A 24,462-nucleotide genomic window follows, 5' to 3' on the forward strand; every position below is an offset into this window, starting at 1 on the left:
GAAGGACGGGCTCGGGCCTGGGACTCGGACTGGAGAGGGGGACGTGTGTGTGTGTGCCTATGTGCAGGTGTGCAGGTATGTTCCTACCTGTGTGTCTGCCTGCGTATGCGTGGTGTGTGTGTGCGTGTGTGTGAGTGTGTTTGTGTGTGTGCGCGCGCGTGCGGGCGCAGGCTCTGGAGGCTCCCAGGCTTGTGCAGAGATTGGGATGGGAATGTATGCTGTGGATGTGCGTGTAGCAGTAGCAGCAGTAGTCGTCGTAGTAGTCGTACGTATGTACGTACGGGCCCGGTGCAGGAGCGAGCAGACTCGCGAACGCACGTATGAGCACGTTCGCGCCGCCGACACGGACCTGGTGGACGCGCTGTGAGGTGCTGCGCTGCGCTACGCTGTGCTGGTGGATTGGATTGGGATGAGTGAATGTGGATGCCGCCGCCCGCTCCGAGTTGTTGGTGCATGCATGCCTCTACATTGATGGAGATTCAATGGATACCTTACCGTACATGATGCGGACGGCCTGGGGTGGTTCCTGCTGCGACGTACCGCCTGCGCCGAACCCACCAGCGCTCCCGCTAGCGGCGCCCCATCCATCGTCACCTGGCCCTTCCAAGCTCCTCCCAAGCCCCCGCCTCCACCACCCCTCATCTCGTTGCCCACAGGCCACACGAGGCACCCTGTGGTTCCGCCGCCGGCCCAGGCACGACGCCCAGTGACCGACGCACTGCTTGAAGTATTCAGTTAGCACGGATGGGTCGCGCCATCCATCCATCCATGATGCCCTGCCTTCGTCTTCCTTGCCTCGTGTCTTGTCTCGTCGTCCACCACTGTGCCCTCGCGAGGCGCCCGCCGGTTGCTGCGCTGGGCGTTTTGAGTAGTAGGCCTCGCCGCCGCACCGAATTTCACCATCAGAGAGAGACACGGACGCCAATGTCGACGCAGCGCAGACGTCGACGCCGACGCAGACGTAGACGCAGCCGCAGCCACAGACGATGGCACGGCCCCCCACCTCTGCCTCACCTTGACCTCACCTCGTCCTCTTTGCTTCCTCGCCGGCACCCGTGAATGCAGGCAACGCGGATAATTAGGTGCTCTGGGTGAAAGTAGCCAGACGCCAGAGGACAGGGACGGGACGTTTGCCATGGAAGGAGCGGAGACTTGGGAGTTGCTCGCTTGCGCCGATCTGGTCGTTCCCGCAGACGGTCGGTCCCCGCCAAGTCCTGAATCCTTGAAGCGCCTGCATTACACCATTCGTGATCCTGGCGTGGTCCTCGTTTTCATGCAGACGGCATCTTTGCGAATCTCGCTCTATAAGAAACGTCATGCTTCCCACATGCTCTTGGCCTTGCTCGGTTCCCGCCTGGTACCCGCTCGATGGCTGTCAGTCCTCGTCATCCGGCTTCACGAGACAGACTCTGAGGCCGCTGACCTGCGACATTCCGTTGGGCCAGACGGGCGCCTTCTCATCCTGACGAGCCTTTCTGTAGTTGCCCCAGAGGCAGGCGCCGAGAACCGGCCACGAGTCTGAATGGCGCAAAGCCATGCCGTCTCGTCTACGCCCGCTAGTCGAGGTGCTGACACGAGTGGAAATAGTACATGCTACGAGTACACGGCCAACATGAAAGCCCAAGTTACCTCCAGACGACCTGGAGTGGCCAAAGTCGGCCTGACCATGGAGCGCGTGTGAGTGGGTTCAGCCAAGTATCGTGCGGGTATCGCTGCTCCAAGCCACACCATGCCCGCAACTGACAAGTCCGACGAGCCGCCCGGCTGGTGGGCACCTCGTCTTCGTCACCTTGACGCCTTGGTTTGACCGTGGTGTGGTGGCCTGGCTTGGATCGCAAGGGGTCCCGCGGCGAGGTGGAAGGCCCGCCGCCTGACGCTGGCCGCTTCTCCGTCGTGGTTGACATTCAATGCCTCGTCTGACGAGTGCGTGCGGAGCCTCGCACTCGCTGACGCCGACGCAGAAGGAAGCCTCCAGGGCACGGCCGAAGAAGTCGAGCACAGGCTGCCGCATAAAGGACGGCCTGAACGACATGGCCGTCGGGGGCGGAAAAGTCTGTTGGGAGGAACGACTATAACCAGCGCGAGACTAGTCAAGCACGCCCTCTGGACCGAAAACTGCAAGGCCGCATCATGGCCCAAGGAGACACGGGAGGCACATATCCATCTGTCGCTGGCGAGAGGACCGAGGGGTCCGAGTCCAACAAGGTGATTGATTACCGTTCGCTCTGAAGATCAGACCCATCGACAATGTGCCGGCCGAGTCGCGCAATGACGAGAGCGATGCGCGGCGATGCGCATCTACATGCTCCTTGCGGATGCGCCACGAGCCCCGTTCCCGCCCTGTGAGACTGAGCCGATCGTCAGAAGTGGCCGACCTGCCGGACCGGCCAGGCGAGGCGGACAGTGCGGCGGCCCTTGATGGCTCACAGCTCCGAGGCCAGGGATCCCGGCCAATGGCAACGGCGTCTCTGTCGAGCCATTGTGCAGTGGATGGAGGGCTGCTGGGTCAGGGGACTTGCACAACGGCTGAGTAGGTAGGTAACTATTAGAAGGACGGACTCTACGTTGCACTACGTACAGACTTGGCTACTGAAGCAGTCCCACGTCTGCATCGACCGGGCGCCTAGGACGTGCAAATACCATCCGCTCTGGGCAGGAGGCTCTCCGCGCCGATCAAGGGGACAGACGGGTACGTAGTCTAACAATAAATCTGTAGTAAGGAGGCGATTCTCGTGGGAGACGCGCTTGCCTCTTTGGCACAAACGTGTCTCGGGACGCGGACGAGCGAGCGGTTTGGAGGTTTGACCTCGTGACCTGCATGCCGTGCCTGTTTCCAAACCCAGCGGCACTGTGTAACTCCATCCCGGAGGGGGATACGTACGTACATGCGAAGTACGAGAGCCACATGCCTCCATCCAACCGTCCACGCAGCCAAGGCGCGCCCACCAGGTCGACCACAAGTCGGAGCGCGGCGCGTATTCCACTTAGTACGTGGAGGAGGCGCCCGTGGGATCAATAGCGAGCGAGCGCGGCGGCGGAGGCGGCGGGTGGGGCGACGGGCTGCGGCAGGTGTAGGTCACTACTGACTGGTACTTCGCACTTGTTGGTGCGTGGGTCCCCGCCCCCCGCCCTGAGCAGATGAGCAGTTCGTCCACCTCCGCGGCCGATGTCGCGAAGGAGGGACAGAAAAAAAATTCTTCCCCTGGCCGGTTGGCAAGCGCCGCCTGGCGGACCACGACCACCTCACGACCGCACACTGGCGTGACGCGGAAGAGCCACAGCCGACGGCCCCCCCGACTGAAGGGCCATGAAGGGAGGTGCTGAAAATCTACTACCATTCAGTTGCTCAGCTCCTCAGCAGGTCCCTACCACCCTGCCAGGTACCTGCCTGGGTCACAGCACAGCGTCGCTCGCAACCAGCCAGAGCAACGGGCAGGACAGTGTTTGCCCATGTGAGGTACAGTGAGCGTCGGTGCCTGACCCACACGTGGGTTTCCACAGCGGTCGTGCCAACCTTGGAACGGAACGAACGAACAGCCTTGGAAGCCCATTGTAAGGTAGGAAGGGTTAGTAGGTACCTACCTGTAGGTAGGATCAACTGGCACAATGCCCGCCCGTTTCGGGGCTGGCAGTGGGCAGGCGGCGCGCACGCCTTACAGCAGATCTGGCCTGCCCGTTGTGGGGAGGGCCCGCGGGCACGGGTTCGACGACGACGACACTGGCGTCGCCCGTTTCTGACATCTGCGACCGCCGCCAACGCAACGCAATGGAAGCGGGCGGTTCGCGCGTGTTTTCCCAGGACGGGCAGGTTGATGCATCCATGGGATTCAGGCCAGCACCACCACCTCATGCCCAGCAAACACTGCCTTGGTGACTTGGATACAGGACAGCACGTCCACTGAACAGCACATGCTTTCCCCTCCATGCCTCTGAGGTGGCGCTGTTGGGTGTTGGGTGCCGGCCGCGGGATTCGTGGCTGGGCTCAACCATTCCACCTGCCAACCTATGGGAAGGCACACAGCGAGTGCCGGCCACGGACTGCGGGACAGTTGGCGGGATGCGCCGTGCCTGTGCGTCGAGACTCCCGCCATCGGCAACACCTAGTACGGCCTCGCCTCCAACCAATCCCCTATGCCAGGCGTCTCCCAGTGCCTGACGAGCCTGCCCGCCACACACTGGACACGCCAACAGTCGCTAGTCCCCATTGGACGGCGGTCCGATACTGCTGGCTCTACGAAGTACGAAGTACAGCTTGAAAGCACTAGGAGGGACAGTCGGGTAGCCCAGGTCCGCTGCCACAGGACGATGATGAAAGATGCTCCGCGTCTTCCGTCAACGAGGGCAACCCTTGATGCCAGGTACCGTCAACTTCACCTACCTCGCCTGCAGTACCTACCAGTGCCTTGTCGAGCTTCGGGTACTGAGGCATGGCCCGCCCTGCTCTCTCCCAGTGACCGGACTTGACCACCAGCTTTTGCCCGCCGGGATAGTTACTGCTGCCGCTGCGGCTTCTCAACACACCGGGCGACGGGAAACCCCCGTTCCCATCTGGAGGTCTTCTGGCCCGCCTACTGCCTCTGCCATTGCTGCGGCGAGCGATTGTGCCACGCTAGACGCTGACGCGCACCTCCCATCCCGAGGGAGGAGGCACGCTGCATCATCGGTGGTCGTCGGCCCGCGGGAAACGCGCGTTCTCTGGTGCGACGTGGTGCCTGTCTGTGCTGCTTCGACGCGGGCTCTTCCGCGGCGGTGCCCTGTCGTAACTGTCTCTCGTCTCGCGAAGCCGTGTTCCAGAAAGGCACCTCACTGAGCGGCGGACGGTCTTTGCGGCGGTGCTTGGCTTTGCTGTCGATAAAAAAGACCGTGTGGGCTGACGATTGGCTCAGCTCCAGTTGAGCAAGAGCCTGCATAGGCGTGCATATAGGCAGTGCCTAGCTTAGTGCAGTACGGAAGCCGAGTACGCGGCCCAGCGCTGACGGAACAGCGCACGGCGCAGTGGGCGGCGCTTCGACGTGGTCTTCTAGAACCCCATATTGGGGCTGAAACGGCTAGCTACGTAGTACCTTGCCACCACCTTCAATTGGTAGCGTCCTCTTCAACCGACAAGCCGGGGCAACAATGTCTGTCAGTCGGGGACCCCGATCAAGGCTGCTGCTGCCGAACTGCCCCGAAGAGGCAACACGCGCGCCGATATTCTGGCAAAGGACGAGTGCTCAAGACCGCGCAGGCTTTGGCCCGGATATGAGGCCCAGGAAACGACTTGTGAGCCGGCCACTCCTGAAACAGCTTCAGTGGTGTGGATTTCAGGCACTAAAGATGGATGGAAATTGGAACTCCTAACTTATACTGTACGCGGCCCTCGAATATGACATACCCTGCACTCTCCTCATAAGACAGCGTCTGCTACCTGTTTCGTTTGCCCCGGGCCAAGCTGCTGTCGGGAAACATCTCTGTTGCTCTGTTTGTTTTATTTGTTGTTGCCTGTCTCTTTGGGAAACACCAAGCATGCATACATACGTACTGCAGCTCGCTGCATCAGCCCTTGAGTGGCGCATTTCATCCCCAACAATGAGAGCACACTTCCGGATTTCCTGGCCGCACATGTAAAACATGGCTCACATGACCGGGCTCGGCGGCGGCGGCCGTGGGCGCACGGTGTGTCACGCGCCCCTTCGTAATCCGCTTCAAGGGAGTTGAGCTCGGCAGGCGGTGTGCGGGCGCGTCCGAAATCGCACTGCGGCTGTATCGGAACTGTTTGAACCCAGCGGCGTGGCTGCTTGCTCTCAACACCATAATTACATCGTAGTAATCAAATAGCAACCTAATAGCAGTACAACTACCAAGTAGACATCCTCACTGACGCCTTGGGCCCCCGTAGTGATCGACCACGGCGTGCGCACGGGGAGGGACACGTGCAACAAGGCAGCGGTGCGCCAGATCCGAACATGCTGCGTGCCCTGATTACAGTGCTCCTGCGGCATGCCTTGTTCATATATAGGCACAGAGTCCCGCTGCAGCTTCTAAACTTGAACGGCCCGAAGTATCGACCCCAACAAGCGGGTCGTGGTCGTGGCTGGCGTGCAGTTCGTGCAAGCTTTCGGAGACAGTCGTCCCTGGTTCGCCTCGACAAATGTTGCACGTAAGATGGCTGTAATGTACTCGATCACCAAGTCCGGAGCACTGAAACTGCTTGGCAATGCTACCTGTTCCTGACTCCCTGAGCATTGTTCTGTATCGTCTTACAGTTGTGGAGAGACGCGGTCCAGGTCGGATCGAGATGCGTGCACAGTGTGTGAGTAGGATTCGAGAAACATGCACTGTATAAATGCACTGTATGCTGTGATCCGTGCGCAGATCGCAGCTCGGACCACACCAAAGTAAACAAACCCCCCCCACGGTGTCAACAAACCCCCAAATCGAACTTGACATCATCCGTACCAACCCTTGCCAGCGCCCCCGGCTCTTGCTGCATTCCTTGGACACCCCCGCTTAGTGACTCCGCTCTCTTTTGCTCTGTGAATAGCATCAAATCCTCGAAACGCCAGGCCTTGGGCACTTCACGAGCCATGTCCCCAGTGACTCGCCGACGATCTGCGCGCCTGGCCAGCAGCGTGGCCAAGGTACGGCCCCCCTCCACCCCTGGCCGGCCGCCAGCATCGCCAGCGGCGCCATATTGACTTGCCATGTCTAGGTCAAGGCCACGCCCGAGCTGTCCTCCGTCACGGAGCGCGAGGAGACGCCAGTCCGCAACGCGTCCAGACCCGCCGACGATGCCTTGTCGCCTACTCCCGCCGCCCGACGAACGCCAGCGACGCCCGTGTCGTCTGCCCTGAAGCCTCCGCACGCAGAAATGCATCCCAGCAAGGCCCATCCGACGACGAGCAAGCCAGACATCGCGCTCCATCTGGGCTTCTCCGACATTGCTTCCAGCAAGGAGCGCGGGCTGACCGCCACGCCGTCCAAGATCGGCGGGGTGCCGTCCTCCTCATTCACCTTCCAGATCGGTACCGACACGGGCCTGAGCGGCGAGGCCCAGAGGATGATGGAGGAGATCCGCAACAAGGCAGCCAAGATCAAGGAGGGCCTGGTGGCTAAGAGGGAGGCAGAAGCCGATCCGAGCAACGTGCACGGCCGTGTCATTGCTCAGCCCAAGGGCAAATCTGGACGCTTCAGTGCCGCCCACATGGCCGAATTCAAGAAGATGGATTCTATTGAGGGCCATGCCTCAGCTTGGCGAGCCCAGTATGGACGCTTCACGCCAATCAAGTCGAGCCTCAAGCGCTCGCCGTCCAAGGCGGAGCTGGACGGAACGCCCTTGGGCCACAACTCGGCCATGAAGGTGAATACATCAAAGCCTCATCCCGATGCGACACCACAGCGACCCAAGCCTAGCCTGAAGCGCACCTCCACTGCCGCGAACCTGGACAACGACACCCCCAGACGTGTGGCCCGCAAGGATGCAACCAACGCAACAATGCCTGAGAAGTCCATCTCCCTTGCTCGGGACGCATACTCATCCTCTGCGAAGAGGCTTAAGAAGCGGCAAGAGGATGATGCATCGAGCGTTCGGCCCGTCTCACGGGGCAACAACACGACGGGTTTGGCAAAGTCGTATTCTGGCCTGGCGCGTCTCATGAGCCCTACCAAGGCATCGCTGGCCCAGTCTGCTAGCCCTGCCAAGCCAACTGTCAGCCTGGTTCCGTCGGCAGCCAAGACGGATCTTCCTCGCTTGTCAAAGTCCGTGTCGACGACAAGCATTGGCTCCGTTACACGGACAGCGGATCTCAAGCGCCGCATCATCAGCCCCACTCGCTTCCAGAAGGTCAAGTCGATCCTGCGTGGCCAGAAGCACGACACGGAAGATGGCAAAAGCGCCATTCCCCAACCGTCTGGTTTCGGATCGCAGACTCCGGGCCCGGCCCGCATCAACAAGGAGCTACCCCCCCTGCCTCTCACCACCCCTCGCCGCAAGTTGACGAAGCGCGTGGCGTTCACCCCTGACACAGCCAAGGCTGCCATATCTGAAGACTCGCCTTCGCCCAAAAAGGTAACCTTCTCTGCGGGAAGAGCCCCCCTGCGTGCTCTGGATGCCGAATACCCGGAGCTCGACGAGCACACGACCTTGCCAAAGTCCAGCAACGGCCTCTACCCCGACCTGTCGCCTCTGAGGCGCCTTATTCAGTCCCCGTCGGTCGACGGCAAGGCTCGGACCGCATCCGTGCCTGGCAAGTTTACCTTCCGCAGTGACCATACTATCAAGTTTGGCGATCCGCCGGCCAACGGATTCGGCGCCTCGCCTGGCCAGGCGAGCATCCGCCATGTACGCCATTCGGTCTTGCCGGCGTCGAGCATGCCTGGTAGCTTTCCTGCTCCGCCTTCCCCGAGCTCCCACCCTAACAAGGAGAATACAGCACCGCCGCCGCCCAAGCTGCTCCCCGGGACGGCCCACGGGATTGCGAACAAGAAGCGACACCGCGCCAGTTCGGATGAGGAGGACGCAGAGAATGAAGCCGCCGAGCGCGCGGCCAAGAAACGCAAGAACGAGGCCGTTCCCGAGGGCCAGGCCCTGCTTGCCCCTCGTCTGGCCGGCGCAACGGCCGCCAGCAGCGCCAAGAATAGGCTCCTTGGACGGACGCCCACCAAGACACCGAGCCGGGCGCCAGCTGTGACTCCAAGCCGAACTCCTGCGTCAGCCACACCGAGCAAGAGGGGCGCTGTGCTGAGCCTGAGCCGACTCAATATGCTCGCCCGCCCCAAGAACCGCGGCTAGAGGAAGTGTAGCGGATGTCGATAGGGGACGGAGTGGCCGACGCTTAATTTGCGGCACGGACAAGCGTACATGTTGAATATTCAAGGTCTCTCGCACATGGCTGGGGCTGGTCTTTGCGGCACTCGATGAAACGAGTCGGCAACCGTTTACTTGTGGTCGATCGGCGGGCGTTTGGCGTGTTTCTTGACAGCACAGACGCTTTCGTCTCTGTCTGGTCTTTGCGGCCCGGTTGGGGCATCCGGCATTGCCAGATGCAGACTGGGCTTTTCGGAAGGTTCTGGGGATCGGCGTTTGGAAGTGCCTCATGGCACAGAACTTGATAGGTATTTCCGTCATCTCGACTGTGTATCAAAACTGTATTATTCAGCAGGTCTGAAGAAGACGTGCGCGTGGCCCCTTCCCATCTGCGTTGAAACAATGACCAGTGCTGGGCTCCTTCCCCGGCAGCGGCCTTGCATCACGTCCCGTCAAGATGCAGACTGCTCTCGTCGCCCGGCACGCAGGCTGGCCTAGAGCATCTGTAGCTCATACAGCACCCAGGGGGCCAGGAGCCGAAAACGGTGCTTCTTTTTATAATATTGATATTCTATCATCACTATCCCGGCTTGTTGCCTGGGGCCCAGTCCGTTCTGATCTTTCTCGAGAGCCGGGCCGACTCTCCGCTTAGGCAGGCCCTGAAACTGCACGGCTTGCGGCAACAAGTATCCCGGTCACGAAGCTCGACTCCCCCGACAGAGCGTCAGCATGCGAGAGCAAGAGTTGGAGATGATGAGCAGCGTCTTCACCTGCACGTTCTGCTTCGCGCTGTCCGCTGGTCCACCGCGCGTCCTGGGCCGCTCCGCGCGACTCGTCTGCGCGGAATGCTACGTCGCGGTGCTGGACCTGTCCATATGCTAGGTCTGTGGAGAGATGGTCCTGCGCGGCGACGAGTGCGTGAGCTTCGGGTGGTGCTTCTGGCACAGGGCGTGCTATGGCTGCCTGCTCTGCGGGAGCAAGGCCATCTGCGCTGGCGTACCTCTCCGGGCACTCTTTGTCGACGCGGAAGATGGCGGAGGTGATGGCAACGAGCGGAGACGGGGGCGAGGGAGGGGCAGGGAGGTCGGCGAACCGCCGCTGTGTGCCATGTGTGTCGTCGAGGTGGAGGTGGATGGGCTGGGGAGTCAGGCGATAGTTCGAAGGGGTTTGCGGAGAGTTGACGCCGTGGACAGAGGTGTTACTCGTGCTCGGAGGGCTTTGAAGGAGGGGGAGGAGGCAAAAGGAGCTCGGCCGGATGCAGATGTCAAGCCGGTGAGCGTCTCATTGCAAGGCGCCGCGCGCGTGGCTGACTTGTGTGAAGTCTAGCAATCGTCGACGTCGGGACCCGTCGCGTCTCGGAGGTGACGGTGCGGCTGCCGAGCTGTCTGCCACGACGACAATTTGGGTTGACCTACACGACCCGATCAACGGCGCCTCATTCCGACCTAGTCCTCTCAAACCGTTGCCTTGGCTATCCTGGGGTGGAGTGCTTGAAAGCGAAGGTCGAAGGACTATCCACAGCGAGAGCTCGGAATCTGCCACAGTCCAGGCCAGCTATGACTCGTTATATGCCCCAGGAAATGATGGAAAACCACGCCCAGCATTCTCGAAACGGAGGAACCGTTCGTCTATTGTCAGGGAAGAGGCACTCTTGCGGCCGTCACGTGTGGCCGAGTCACAGTGGCATTCGGAGCCGGGCATGGCAATCGCTACGAAGTCGGAAGCGTCTCGTGGGGCTTTTGAAAAAGCGAGAGCGTCTGCAGCTTTGCACGACCCAGCCGAGGCACAAGATGGCGAGGAGACATGAGGCGGCGAGCCAATCGTCGGTGATGGCGGGAGGTTGTCGAGGTGTGTGTCTACATGTGAAGGGCACGAGTGAGATAGGCTATCTCAACTCGAAATGAGACGGGCCTACAGCTTCCCGGCACTCTGTGGGTGCTCAGGTCCTCAGGACGACGAGGCATCGTCCATGGCTTACACGGTCGGCGTACCTGAGGCGTGCCAGATGCGGCAAATGAGACCTCGCCGGCTAAAGCGCGGGAGCCAGGAGCGAGGCAAGCCAAGCCGATGCCCTGCGAGGAGCTCTCAAGACATGCATGGTCTGCAATTTGCAGAAGAAGCAAATGAGGTGCCACGCGTGACGAAGCACCTACGGGCCCCGGGGGTGTTGCTGTGTTGCTGCGTGCGCATGCCGCGCTTGCGCCGTGCACAGCAGCCACACGGTAGTTGCTGAGCTTGCGCTGCAAGATGACGCGGGAGCGTGTCCGGGGAAGGAGGAGAGATTGGAAGAGCAGTCAGTGGCAGCTCAAGCCCTACATTGGCTCTGGGGTTCGAAGGGCTGGACCAACCAAAGTATATTGTACCTGGGAAACTGCTATCCTTACGTACTTGCGCCTGCGTACGAGTGGAAAGTACCCGCGACACTTGGCTGGCAGACTCAGTACCTACCTTAGTACCTACGGGGCCAAGCGGGCTGCAAAATAAGAGGGACTGCGAATCTAGCGACCTCGCTCGTATCGTGATTCGCCGTCCTCATAGAAAAATTAAGATGCCGAAATGGCCTTAAGGTTCTATTTAACGACCTTATGTTTTTTATTTTAGCGATTTCTGCTTTTAAAAGTAGGTAATACTCGTGGTAACTGATGGGTTCTAGGTAGAACTGGTAGGGATGATCGCTTTTGGTGTCCCTCTTTTTTGGCAACCCGCTCGGGGGCACAGCTACGTGCGTGGGAACGGGAGCAGCGCTTGAGTCGAGTCATGGAGCACCATGCTGCGCCGGCTCCAGCACCCGTTGTTGAGGTCTTCTTTTGTGTCTGGGCTGGCTGTACTGGTTACTTTGGACGCATGGGAAGTGCACTGCCCACGCTGCGCTGTGACGCAGGGGGACCGGGGCCGGGACACATGCTCCCAGCTGCCCCGCTGTTAGAGCCAGTGCAGATCAGCGTCGTGTTTAGCTTAACACGATGCGGCCAAATTGGCTCGCAGCTGTCCCGCAGGCATTACCTCACAGCCCTAACAAATTCACCACAAAAATTGACAGAATTAAGCGAGGGTGGGTGTGTGGGCGGCGCTAGGCCGGGTGCGTCCACTGCAGAGCACCGCAAGCACCGTAGCAATCAGCGAGGACGGGACCACCATGGATCCATCTAGTACCAGCACCCGGCAGACCAGCCCCAGCAGCCCAGCAACAGCAGCAGCAACAGCAGGTCTACCTACCCAAAACCTTACCTCAGTAGTACCTTGGGTGCCCTCAAATACAAGGGCAGCACCGAACGACGACCTGACGCAGGCAGCCAGCTCGCCAGAAGAGCGTCCGCCAGCAGCCCGCCAACCAACCTGACCTGTCTGAGGTTGCCCGGTGTCCATTGGGATCCAGTCCAATTTTCTTCGCACCGCCGGCACCACTCTCTCCCCATCCTCACGCACCATCGCCAGTCAGTCGGTCAGTCTTCAGCTCCCGCTGCCACTGCACATATCCGGCCCCATCGCCGCCAGCCTTTTGGTGTCCACCCACACCCACTCTACCTCCCCCCCCAAAGACTCTTCCGCGCTTTTCAACCCTCCCCCCCCAAGAGGTCATGCGATCGTAGCAACCTCTCCCTTGCCACCAACAGTAGCAAACGCCGCCATTGAACGCACGCCCTGAAACGGTAGGCGACAAGCCAGGCGTCCATCATGTCCAACGTCGCGTCCCAGGTACGTGTTTGTCCCTCAGCCTCGTCGCTTCTGCTCTTGCGCCTGCCTGCCTGCCTGCCGTGCCGTGCTGCTCGCCCGCTCGCCGCTTCGCAATTTTCCACATCCGGGGTCGCTTGCCTCGTCGCTTCCGTCCCCCGGAGCTCCCGCGAGCTGCCATCGCGATATTGCCACGTCGTCGCTCCCTGCCAGCGCACAACAAGATGCTGACTCGTCCTTCCTCACAGAACCGTTTCGCCTACCTCGGTACCGTCTCTTGCCCTTTGCTCCTCCCCCCTTCACCGCTGCGACGCGGACGTCTCGAAGCCTCAGTCGACCGATCGACCCCGATCTCGTTGAGCCACGTCTCCAATTGAGGACGAGAGGGCACTCGGACACGAAGCCATCAGGCCAGCTGACTATTGATCCCCATCCAGGCAACGACAGCGACGGTGAGGAGAAGCCCGTCGTCCCTGTCAAGACCGTCGACAAGGCCACCGCGCGCACGACCAAGCGCAACGTCGAGCCCCAGGCCCCTGCTGCTCCGGCCCGCGGCACCGCCAACCGCCGCGGCGGTCCCCGTGGTAACGAGGGCGGTTCGTGACGACCCTTCCCGACATGCTGGATGGAAGACACTCGGTGCTGACGTAGCTGTTGCAGCCTTCCGCGACCGCGCTGCCGGCAGCGAGCGCAACCAGGGCCGCTCCACCGAGGAGGCTAGCCGTGATGGCCCCCGTGGTGGCTACGGTGCGCGCGTCCGTGGCGGTATGTTTTTTCTTGCTTTTTCCCAAACCATCCGAACACATCCATCGGGCACCCTTGGAGGCGGCTCAATGGTACAATATCGCATAACAATCAATACTGATTCGAGTTCAGGCCGTGGCTCCCGCCGCCCTCGCGAGTTCGATGACCGACACCCAAACCGGGCTGCCGCTCATGGGTATGCCCCCCGTCTCTCCCTCTGCTCTATCCATAACATGTACCCAATTCTAACCAAATTCGTAGTGGCTCCGACAAGCAGGCTGCCCAGTCGTGGGGCGCCACCGAGGGCGATGCCGAGCTGAAGGACGAGCAGGCCGGTGAGGCCATCGCTAAGACCGAGCAGGCTGAGGCTCTTGCCGAGGACGCTACCGGCGAGGACGCCGCCGAGCCCGAGGACAAGAGCGTCTCGTACGAGACGTACCTTGCCCAGCAGAAGGAGAAGCGTGCCGCCCTCAGCGGCGACTTCAAGGTCCGCGAGGCCAACGAGGGTAGCAAGCTCGACAAGAAGTGGGCCGGCGCCAAGACCCTCGAGAAGGAAGAGGAGGACTTCATCACCGCTAGTGGCGGCAAGAAGCAGCGCGAGCGCGAGCGCAAGGTCAAGCAGACCATCGATTTCGACCCTCGCAAGGTCGACAGCGAGCGCCCCCGCGGCGGAGCTCGTGGCGGCCGAGGCGGACGTGGCGGACGTGGTGGGGAGCGCGGCGGCGATCGCGGCCGTGGAACCAACTTCCGTGGCGGCCGTGGTGGTGCCCGCGACGGCGCTGCTCCCATCAACACTAAGGATGAGTCCGCCTTCCCCAGCCTCGGTGGCAAATAAGCGCGCCGGCGCAGTGACGACATGGCCCCCGCGGGATCCCTCTGGCCTTCTTCTTGCTCATTAATGAGTAATTGCGACGCGTTCCTTTCCATGACGTCCGACCGGGTACTGCATGATGTTTGAGAAGGATGGTAGGGGGGCTTTTTCCTCCGTCCCGAGAGAGACGGGGGCCATGGTAGGGCTTTAGGGGCTGGCGCAACCCGTACCCTCGCTTTCACTGTCCTAACGAATTCGGAAACCCGGTACAGAGAGATGTGGCGAGGGGTGGGTTTGCAAAGGCAGGACCGGTGATGTCCTAGGGGCGGAGAGATGAGAGGGTTCTTGTTGCTCTTCCCATCCCCCTTGTTTCCCTTTTCTTCGCCCTTTTCGTCCAAAACAATCCAGGAAAGAAGGACAATCACTCTCTCACATTTATGTTTGATAAAGAAGTCGAGAAAGAGAAAAAAAGTTTTCTGTTGTGACGAGAAAGTCTGAGGAGCTTCGTTCTGGGCTAGAATACGTAGGGATTCGACGCGAGAGTAACAGGCAACGGGGAAGTGAGACAGTGAGAGTGACGAGGTGCGTGCGTGAGTTGGTTGGAGTGAGTTTTGACGACGCCGGCGACACCCAGACGGGACGGGGCGGAACACGGGGGCAAATGGGAATTTCGAAGCCGTTCTCTTTCATGTCTTGTTCTTCCAAAACTTTTGATGTATGTTTCGTTCGTCTGTTTGCGCGGCGCACGCCACCAAAAGAGGTTTAATTCCCAAGGTACTTACTGATGACGATGACGACGTCGGTACTGCCCGCTGTTGCCGTGAGGATAGATGAATGGATGAATGGATGGATGGATGGATGGATGGATGGTGATGTGAGACACACACGTCACGGGGAATAGAGTTCGTCGACTTGACAGCATCGTGTAAATACGTCAAACAATGATACCATGCTTTCATGTTGCGCTCGGCTTCGATCTTCGTAGCTGCCCGGCCCCATCTCAAGCTGCCTCGCGGGACGACATGACCGTTCCCGCCATCTTTCCATGACCCCCTCTCCTCCTTTCTCCCTGTCCATTCTTTACAGTTGCTGTAAATCCATACCTGCGCCGTCGCCAGCTCCGTCCGCAAAGACCCTCCTCGCATGCATTGTCGACTTTTTTACGTGCTCAGAATGGCGGCGAGCTGCTTAAAAAACCTCGTCGCCGACCTCCTTGGTCGTGGCGTTGCCACCCGGGGATGACGCTGGCCTCGTGGCTGACACTATCGCCAAACAGGTTTGCTGGTGACTACGACGCCCGTTGAGACCGGTGGGGATATTCTTGACCATGATCATGGCGGCGCCGTCAATGAGCTGGTGCTCGACCTTGAGGTCGGGGAACTCCCCCCTCTCGAACGTCTCCGTCACGACCCTCCTCCATTAGTAGGCGGCTCGTGTCCGTGGTGAGCACGTTGGCCTTGTCGGGTGACCAGCAGACTTTCTTGTCGCCGCGGCCCTGGGCCATGAAGCCGCCCAGGTGGGCGATGCGCTCCACCTCCTCGCGCGAATAGGGCTCCGTGTCCCAGGCCTTGCCATCGTCGTCGAATTGGGTTGCTGCCTGTGGGATCGGTGGCGATGATGGATGGACGAGGGAGCGCCTGCCCCTCCAACCTGGTGGAATGTCTGGGTCGGGTGAGGTAGCTGAAGCCGCTGCCCCGCCTGCCGAGATCGGAGCGCAGCCCGCCAACAAAAGTACTTAAGTTACCACAAGGCACGGCCATTATAAGCCCTTGGAAACCGAGCATGTGCTGCGCTGCCCTCGCTTGCTTTGCTCATTTCACGATATCAATCATGTGCCGTACCTGTAGTCGAGGTACTCCGTATTGTACCAAAATCAAGTCAAGTATATGTACCTTAGCTTGATAGTATTGACCAAAGTACAAAGGCACATGTTAAGACGTTGCGTGCATCAAATAGGTAAGCCAAAAGGTTCTTCTCGGCAAGAACCTCCTGCGTAGGTATAGTATTCAAATCACCCAAAACGCCATTACCACGAGGCATCAACCTGGCCCGCTGTTCCCAGTCCATATTGACTGCTCCAGGCGCAGTAACCCATGCTCATTCATACCCATCGTGGCAGAGAGCCCGCGTGTCTTTTTTCGTCGCCCCCCTTCCCGGTATGCAACATCAATCAATGTACACGACACATAAAAACCAAAGCGTCCGACAATTGCGCCGTTCGAGACCGGCCCCGTCGCTATGCTGTCAACGAAAGGACCTAAATGACTTGTTCGCCAGAGGAGACACCATCCCTCCAATGCCGAGTGCGTTGTCTCTGGCCCGCCTCCCCGCCATATTGGCCGTGTTCGCGCAAAATCCACAGATGTAGACCTTGGGCATGGATTGCCTCGTGATATTCAAACAGCTGCCGTGAAGCCACAATTCACACGACCCGCTGGAGACACCCGAATTAGCATGTTCCCAGTCTCGTGTTCATGGCCTCAACGGGACATGATGGTGGGACGTACCATTGGACCATGAAGCCGCCGGCCTCATCTGGCGCCGTCGAGTCGCAGACGCAGCGCACTCCCTGGCTTTCTGGGCCGTAGCTTGATTCCGTCAAGCTTGTCGGCGAGATGATGCCACCGGTATAATGCCCAAGGTTGGTCGACACGAATCGTTGCGACCGGACGCTTTCCATGCGGCTCGACCTCTTTTGGCGGTCCTCTACTACCTTGCGAAGCTCGCTGGTTGCATCGCCCCCTTTACTCTGACGCTCGTTGACGACCGTCTCTGCCTCGCTCTCGGCGTCGTTGGCAGAGTTGCTCGCGCTCCTGTCGCTGATGCTGCGTCTCGAAGAGTGAAAGATGGAGCCGACGGGCTTCCGCGGATCCGGTAGCGCGAACGAAGCATTAAACGAGTTGTTGCGACTCGGTATGATGATGGGCTCGTCATCTGTCGAGTCATCATCCTCTGACGAGTGCAAGCTTAGACTGGAAGACACATCACGCGAGCTCTTGCTCCGTGGGACTCTCCTGCCGACAGAGGCACTCTCGCCAATCACGGTCGTCTCGGCCCTTGCCCGCCCCTGGGCGTCAATAGTAAACCGTACCGACGTGCGAGGGCGGTGCTGCGGTGATGTTTCGGGGATAGAGGCCAGGCTCGAAATCCGAGGCATCGTCTTGGACGGAGACACCCTGCCTGAGCTGCGGCCACCGGACCTGGCGGCTGGCATGCTGGTACCGCTACCCGCCTGCAGTACAGGACGGGCGGCCGGCGCTAGTGTCGGAAGGGAGCCTCTGCCTAATGCCCTCTTCCCGCGGTTTTCGCTGTAGCTCCGCCCCAAGCCTGGTCGTGCAGCGGATGTCTTGATGGGAGAGCTAGCGAGAGCCCTGTCTGGAAGCTTGCCAGCTCTTGCTCCCTTGACACTATTAGATCTTCGCAGCCCACCGCTGGAATGCGATTTACTGGATGCGACAATGGCCTCCTCGGCAGATCCAGATTCAGATTCAGCCTGACCGTTGAATTGCGAGTCCATTGCCGACGTCTGAGGACGGCTCGACAGCAGGCCGGGATCAACGCCATGCCCATGTGGCACAAGGCCAAAGGGATCATCGAGGGCCGTGGGCTGGGTCGCGGGCACTGCGGTCATGGCGGTGGTGACAGCCAAGGCATCGGACGCCGAAGGCTTTGGTGCCAGCGTTCTTTCACGCCTGACCGGCTGGACATTCTCCTGGTTCGAGGAAGGGGGCGGCACAGTGGTGTCTTGGAACAGCTGGATGTCTGCGTTCCAGTCGAAGGATCCCGTGTGGTGATGCAAAGATGGATTGGGGGACTGGAACATATTTGGTCCGGGTGCGCCAAAGTCCAAGTCCATGCCCATCGACATGGACGGGTCCCAGAAATTCACAGGTGCCGTGGCCGGGGCAGATAGAGGATAGCTGAACAAGTCGCTGGGGTTGGCCACAAGAGCTGTCAAGTCCTGGTGGGAGGGATCAGCAAAATCGGGCTGGCCGAAGGGCTGGTCATTTTGCATGTTGGGCTTGGGGGCGAGCTTGCGCTCTCCCTTTCGTGCGGTCGGAGGCGGAGATAAGACCTGGGACGTCTCTGGAGGTTCCGGCACGGCTCCTCTCCGGACCTTTTTAGACGACCGCGTCCCTGAGATGTTGGGGCTGAGCTGGGCGTCTGTGACGGCTGCAGCTGCCGTTGCCTTGCCGGCTGTGGCAGGATCAGGAGACGAAGGCAGGCGGCGAGACGGGTCGACAGGAGGCAATGGGGCGGCAGGGTTGGGCGAGAAGTGATTTGCATGCGCAGCAATATGGATGGCGAAACCCTCGGCAGACAGCAGGCGCTTGTGCCCTCCCGAAGCACTGGAGGGGGTCGCAGGGAGAAAGTCGGCAAAGGGGCCCGGGGTGCCTCGCAGGTTGCCTGGCGTCGCGTTGAAGACGGAATACTCTTCGGCGAACCGAGGTGTCAGACCGCCAGCCTCGTGGAAAGAGCCTTGACGTGCGTGGGGGGTTTCGAAGACGGGGCTCGGGAAGGCGGCAGAAGTCGGCGTCTGCTTGGGGGTGGGCGGCTGTGCTTTTGGATCTCCAAAGCTGTAGCACACGGGATCAATGTCAGCCGAGCTCGGTGCAACAAGCAGGTCGGAAGGAAGGGAGATGCGGGTCGTGCCTTGAAGCCGGCTGGTGCTCGCTCATAGCAGCGCCGTGAACTGCCCGTCGGTCTAAAACGGCAACCGCACGTTCATTCCCAGGAAGCAGAAACAGATGCGAATATCGAACAGCTGCGACTGCGAAGGTGTGCCGCGCACATATACCCAATCAAAACGGCTCACGGGTGGCAGGGACCGACACTCGGGAGTCGAGGGCGACCAACGGAGGGAGGACGGCAGCAAGGCGAGGGACAGCGAGCTAGGCGCCGCCGGCGAGATGCAGACAGAGCGGAATGGGTTTCGACGAGATCGAAGCAGATAGATGGGAGGGTTATTCGTAGCACATGGCCCGGAAGTCCTTGACAGTCATATCCAAGATCAAGACAGCGAGCGAGGAGGGCATCAAGTGGGAAGGGAAAGAAGAATTTCTGCGTGAAGGGGCACGAGGTGCGGTCAGCTTCCGTGCCTTGGAGGTGCTGGAACAGCCCAGGCGGGGGCGGCGCAAGAGGCAGGTGGGCGGCCGGAGTGGGCAGAGCGGGCAGGCAAGGGAGAGGGAGTCGGACTCACCAGTGATGAATGACCACTGAGCCCGTACCAGTAGCGTGGTAACAACTTAGGTAAGGCACAGTACAGTACCCAAGGTAGGTACGCAGTAACTTAACTACGTTACTACGTTAGGGAAGAGCAGGGGAGGAGAGGGTGGGTAGACAGCGCACGAGCGTGCCTGTGGAAGGGAGGCGGGTTTCCTCGCACACGCGGTGGGTTCTTGTTCCCCAGCCGGGAGAGGCGAGTACAGGAGCAGACGGCACGCCGAGGAGTTTCTGCTGCTGCTGCTGCTGCTGCTGCTGTGTGTAGATTGCAAAGCCAGGTGAGGGATAGCAAAAAGTAGGGAGCAGAGGGGGAGGGGGAGGAGAAGGAGGAGAGCTAGAGGTCGGGAAAGGGAGGAGGAGGTCGGCACGCCGCCGCTGGAAGCTGGAGGCGCACACCTCAGCCAGGCGGGCAGGGACCTGGAAGGCACGCAATGCAAGCAGGCACAGCCAAGCGCCCCGGGTGGGATTGGGGAACCCTCAAGGGGCCTGCAGGGATAGAAGGGGCCCGGGATTCGGACGGCGACGACAGGCTCTGGGTCGCTGAGGTGCTGAGCGCGGTACCTTAGGGTGCAGTGCTAGCTGGAGGTATTGGATCATGGATGCAATAACTGCCTGCCATTAGTAGGTTGAGGTTGTGCTGACGGGACCGTCCTGTGCGGCGCGGTGCTGTGCTGTGCAGGCGCTAACATCGGCGCCCTGGCGGATGCCCAGGTGGCCAGCGGGTCGTTTTGCGGTACCTTCCCTCCACTGGTAGCAGTACCCCTCAGCACCTGATTAACTAGCTTCAAGTTGTCTGGGCTCTCTCAGCTTATTGACTACCTACGAAGCGGCAGACAGCCCGCTCATCAACTGCACCAGACGGTTGGTTAGTGGAACCTTATCCGTGCAGGGATTTTGGGGCGGAAGCTCGGGCGTTCTGAGCTCGAGCTGGTGGTGGCGAGGGTAAGCACCCGGCCATCATGACCCAGTGGTCCGAGGGAGGCATGAGGTCGCATTGGAAGGGAGGGCAGTTCGCAATGGCGATAATGAAAAAGTCTCCGCCAGAGAACGCCGTGGCTGGATCCCCGGTTCCATGAGTTGCCAACGCCTGCGCGGACCGGTATGGAAAGGCTCCTCGGCTGTGGCCTCTGCCTTTCGGCCATGCCATGCCATGCCATGCCTGGCCGGCCGGGCTTGCCTGCCTGTTTGTTCCTGGCCCGCCCGTCCGCCCACCCGGCGGCGTCTCCATCTGTTCACCCCGCGACGCCCCATTTTCTCGTTCCTGGCGGCGACACCACCGGGGCTCTCTCGCTCGACCCGACCGACCGACTCGACCGCCGGCCGTCCTGATTTTTTTTTTTTCATTTGGGGCTCGCGCGCCCCCCCTTGGGCGCGGGCGAGGGCAAGCGGCCAAATTCCCGAGGGAGAGACAGACACGGGTCGACATGCTCGGCTGAGAGTGAGAGCCAGTGAGTGCGTGCGTGTCCGTGTTGCTCGGGGACCCGAGGGGGGCGGCGGGTCAGACGCAGGCGCAGTGGGCCCTGACAGGTCGTGCGGCTCTGCGATGCCCGTGGGAGGGAGATCTGCTTGTCTGTCTTGCCTGTCTCTGGCCTCCTCCTCATCGTGCGTCTGTCTGCACTCAGAGTCTCATCGTTCACCACAGCAATACGGGCGAGCCGGGGTACGGCGTACTTGATTGTCACTCCTCCGCGCAGATCCAAAGTTCCCAGACGATTGTGTCATGGAGAGAGCTAGGCCATCATCGTCATCATCGTCGTCATCGCCATTGCCATTGCCATTCGCCATCAACATCAACATCAACATCATCGGCATCTATGACCACCACGACTCCATATTTCAGAAGCCTCGAGCCACTCCGACCAGAGAACCGAGCGGCAAGGTCCTGTCTGCGCCGCGTGCGCCATCGGCCATCCTCAGCCAGGTCGCTCCCTTTGGGCTGTGGCGCTTGAACTTAGTCGTTGGCCTAGAATAATGTTTTATTCAGGGCTGGGCTGGATGACTACTGTTTGCATCCCCCCTTATGCCTCCATTTAGGCAGGGAAAGACTCCTGGAGGGGGGGAACAATTGCTTGCTGGTGGTTGACGCCGTACTGTAGTCGCAGGCGGAGTTGGAGTTGGAGCTGTACTTGGAGTTGGAGTTGCAGATGCAGGCGCAGTCGCAGTCGCGCTTGCCCGTCCATCATCGACCGACTGACTGCCTTGCCTGACCAACCACCCACCCTCAGAGGAAAGAGGCCCTTTGGCACTTTGCATCCCATCCCATCCATGCCTTTACAGCATCGAATGATCGATTCCCTATCCATCCACCTCACCCCGTACTTGTAACGCCTCGCCTTCATCGCAGATGCTGCCTGTACCACGTCTCAAGCGCCGTCCGACTTCCCCCAGCCGCCTAACCCTCGTCCGTCGTCCGTCGTCCGTCGTCCGTCGTCCGTCGTCCGTCGTCGTCGTCGTCGTCGTGTTGTCGTGGTGGTGGTGCAGACACCCACTCGCGCGCCAAGCTCGTCATCTGGACTGCAGCATGCAGCCCGCAGCCCACCAATTTGCAAGCCCGCCTCTGTCAACGAGTGGTCTCTTCGCCATCGCAACATTGGTGGCTGCAGCGAACCCGACTGCGGCGCTGGCCCAAGCCGGTTGGGCTGGCGATAAGTTGACTGAACAATGGTCAACAACAGGCTTTCCTGTGCCAACCACCTGAACGCGGGCCAGAGGTTTGCCTAAAACTAGCAGCTCAGAGACACGACTTTGCTCTCACAACCAGGGGCGGGAGGTTGACTTTGACGTTCCAGAGGTCGAACTTTGTTCCTCCCTTTGTACATCCGATCCCTTTGAGTGTACCACCCAAAGGGAGAGCCGCACGGGCTGTTCGAGACAAATCGGCACCACTGTCTCGATGACGAGCGCCTCCCCGTCCCGCGCCCCAGAGACAGGTGAAATGAAAGCTCTGCCCGCCATTCAGGTGTTACAGCGCAAAAGGGTCTGGCACCTACCAGGTGTCGCAGCTTCGGCCGTCAGGGCACCGGTCTTGCCCAGAGCGTTTCGCTTTAGTATTCGTCTCTGCAACCGCCATTTCAGCGCAGCGTTTACTGAGTTGCATGCCTTTCAATTGTGCTCCATCATCTCATGTGCTGCATGCGGTGGTTCGTATGCCGGGTCCTGTCACGCTGGGTTACCGGGAAACCATTTCCTATCGAGTCCTCGTGGGCCGCTGTCTTATCCGACTGAGGTTGAGCAGCACCCAGCCTTCTCAGCCCTCAGCGCAACCATGTGGCTGTTTGGCCAGACGACAAAGGAACTGGTAAGCCAGTCTTACTGGGAGAAATCGATGGCTCCATTGTGCAACCAGACCCGTTGACTGACTGCTCATTGCACGAACGGTGACGGACAGCCCGAGATCTCGATGAAGCTAACAACACCCTGGACGCTCATGCCGCGCACTAACTCACTGCTGTGAAAAAAGTCCAAGCTGGCCCCTCGATAATAAACTGGGATTTGCCCTCCAATGATCCTCATCCGTGCCGTGTAGGCTGGCGGCTGGCGTAGGGCTAATTTCGGTTTCCCTTTTGGCCATGAACTGCCCCATACCCATACCAACATCATGGTTGAGCAATGCGAATCTGTGTCATTGTCTTGGCCTTTGACTCTCGCCGCGGTAGGCATTTAACCAGGCTGCCTAGCCTTTGTCTTTGGAAAGTCACTGCTCTTGTCCGTACAGCCAGTTGGCACTGTTGGTCAGACTCTTTCACGTAAAGAGAAGCGGGTGACATAGATGGGAGATGTGCTGCAGTAAGATGGGGAAAGCAAGCCCACATGCGTTACTCTCGCATATCATGGTCGTTCCTGGTTCCTGCACCGCCCGCCAACCAACCACCACCAGGAAAGGGCCCGGCCGACAAGCCACAATGGCGCACTCAGCGTGGCCCGCATTATCCCGCCTCGTTGCTGATGGGTTTTCAGGTACACCATGTGTACTCGTACATACACACATAATGGGTACACGCCTACGTCTCAGATCACCAGTTCCCGCCCCTGCGACGGCAATGCTATTCGCAGTGAGCATTTCTCACGGTGTTCGTGCAACAACCCGCGCGTTTCCCGAATCGGGGGGACCTGGGGCAACTTAGCTTGGTTCTACAGAGATCGGAGCAACAGCCCGGCGAGACTGAGCCGAGAGATTGAAGTCTGTTGGGGGGCGTGCGAGCGTAATCTACAACTCGCCCGGAATCAGCATAGCCCACCCGGCTGGGACGAGCTGAATAGAGGGGATGGGCCTGGGTTCCTCACGACTGCTGTCCGCCCCCTCCTCCTTAACCTCCTCAGCGACGCTCCCCCGCTTCGGAAGAGGTGCTGGATTTGAAAGGGGATGGCCTTCTGCTTTCCCATCAGGACGAATATTTCCGTGCCCGCTATGAGGTCTTGCGAACGCCAGCGAGCGATGCCTAATGTCCGTCCGTTTTCGCTGGAAGGGGGAAGAGACGGATGTGGCCACCGCCGGGATAGCCTGTTGGAGAGTCGGTTGGGATTCCATTCAACGATTTATCAGCGACCAGACGGGGCTGCAGAACATGGCGGGGGTCCCGTGCATACGGGCTGCTTCGCTTCGGACCTGACCGGCTGCTTCGAGGCGACCGAAGCGTGGTAGCTCATTAGCGTTGCGTCTCACACGCAAGGTGCTCGCGGCCATCGACTGGCAGAGAAGCCCTCAACGACGACTACGTCTGTGGGCTCGCCCCCCCAGCCCTCCCTCCTCCTCCTCCCTCCCGTCTGTCTGCACGCAACGCAACGCAACCTGCCCTGCCCTGCCCTGTCCTGCCCTGCCCTGTCCTGTCCTGTCCTGTCCTGTCCTGTCCTGTCCGGGACGCCCACACGTGCCCAGCGCTCCGCTGATTGGTGCCCGGCGCAGAGGTGCTGTTTAAGTGCCTGCATGACACGAGTTTGAGACTGGTCAACCTCCAACATGCCGAAGCCTCCGGGATTCGTCGCCGTGAGCCAATGATGGCCGCTGCCTGCCTGCCCACTTCCAACCGGTTTTAGCAAGGGACGTTTTTACCATACCATGTTCTTTTTCTTTTTGGTCCAGGTTCTGGGTTCGAAACCCCTTCACCAACCAAGATGGAGAAGAGACGAAGAGGCCAGGAGCATGGAAGAGCGGCCGTTGCTCAGTTCGGTTCGGGCAAAGTAGGCAGACGCTTTGTTCGCCCACGCGTACTTCCTACTCCATCCCCCT

At 60.1% G+C, this 24,462-nt stretch overlaps 4 protein-coding genes across 4 annotated transcripts; 3 read left to right on the forward strand and 1 right to left on the reverse strand.

The window, feature by feature from the left end:
- The first annotated feature begins 6,386 nt into the window (after nucleotides 1-6,386).
- Nucleotides 6,387-9,186, forward strand: JDV02_000694 (uncharacterized protein). The gene is made up of 2 exons (XM_047981531.1): nucleotides 6,387-6,620; nucleotides 6,692-9,186. The coding sequence occupies exons 1-2, from the start codon at nucleotides 6,567-6,569 to the stop codon at nucleotides 8,768-8,770; spliced, it is 2,133 nt and encodes a 710-aa protein (XP_047837491.1). The 5' UTR covers nucleotides 6,387-6,566; the 3' UTR covers nucleotides 8,771-9,186.
- A 328-nt stretch (nucleotides 9,187-9,514) lies between these two features.
- JDV02_000695 (uncharacterized protein) lies at nucleotides 9,515-9,667 on the forward strand (the record flags this gene model as incomplete). Its single annotated transcript, XM_047981532.1, has 1 exon — nucleotides 9,515-9,667. The coding sequence occupies one exon, from the start codon at nucleotides 9,515-9,517 to the stop codon at nucleotides 9,665-9,667; it is 153 nt and encodes a 50-aa protein (XP_047837492.1).
- Nucleotides 9,668-12,015: 2,348 nt separating this feature from the next.
- On the forward strand, nucleotides 12,016-14,906 carry JDV02_000696 (uncharacterized protein). Its single transcript, XM_047981533.1, has 6 exons — nucleotides 12,016-12,481; nucleotides 12,706-12,724; nucleotides 12,895-13,053; nucleotides 13,118-13,222; nucleotides 13,334-13,397; nucleotides 13,463-14,906. Exons 1-6 carry the CDS (start codon nucleotides 12,461-12,463, stop codon nucleotides 14,034-14,036), a joined length of 942 nt encoding a protein of 313 aa, XP_047837493.1. The 5' UTR covers nucleotides 12,016-12,460; the 3' UTR covers nucleotides 14,037-14,906.
- Nucleotides 14,907-15,969: 1,063 nt separating this feature from the next.
- JDV02_000697 (uncharacterized protein) lies at nucleotides 15,970-19,519 on the reverse strand. Its single transcript, XM_047981534.1, has 4 exons — nucleotides 19,213-19,519; nucleotides 18,666-19,073; nucleotides 16,520-18,589; nucleotides 15,970-16,446 (listed from the first exon to the last, which is right to left on the reverse strand). Exons 2-4 carry the CDS (start codon nucleotides 18,689-18,691, stop codon nucleotides 16,257-16,259), a joined length of 2,286 nt encoding a protein of 761 aa, XP_047837494.1. The 5' UTR covers nucleotides 18,692-19,073; nucleotides 19,213-19,519; the 3' UTR covers nucleotides 15,970-16,256.
- Nucleotides 19,520-24,462: the final 4,943 nt, after the last annotated feature.

This window comes from Purpureocillium takamizusanense, chromosome 1 (assembly GCF_022605165.1).
Source record: "Purpureocillium takamizusanense chromosome 1, complete sequence".
NCBI classification, from domain to species: Eukaryota; Fungi; Ascomycota; class Sordariomycetes; order Hypocreales; family Ophiocordycipitaceae; genus Purpureocillium; species Purpureocillium takamizusanense.

Bases quoted from the DNA above. Each gene is read 5' to 3' on its own strand.
- JDV02_000696 (XM_047981533.1), top strand. From the start codon at position 12,461: ATGTCCAACGTCGCGTCCCAG. The intron at 13,054-13,117 runs GTTCGTGACGAC...TAGCTGTTGCAG, and splicing joins TCCCCGTGGTAACGAGGGCG to CCTTCCGCGACCGCGCTGCC. The intron at 13,398-13,462 runs GTATGCCCCCCG...CCAAATTCGTAG, and splicing joins AACCGGGCTGCCGCTCATGG to TGGCTCCGACAAGCAGGCTG.
- JDV02_000697 (XM_047981534.1), bottom strand. From the start codon at position 18,691: ATGAGCGAGCACCAGCCGGCTTCAAG. The intron at 18,590-18,665 runs GCACGACCCGCA...CGTGTGCTACAG, and splicing joins GAGCACCAGCCGGCTTCAAG to CTTTGGAGATCCAAAAGCAC. The intron at 16,447-16,519 runs GTACGTCCCACC...GGGTGTCTCCAG, and splicing joins GGCGGCTTCATGGTCCAATG to CGGGTCGTGTGAATTGTGGC.
- JDV02_000694 (XM_047981531.1), top strand. From the start codon at position 6,567: ATGTCCCCAGTGACTCGCCGACGATCTGCGCGCCTGGCCAGCAGCGTG. The intron at 6,621-6,691 runs GTACGGCCCCCC...TGCCATGTCTAG, and splicing joins TGGCCAGCAGCGTGGCCAAG to GTCAAGGCCACGCCCGAGCT.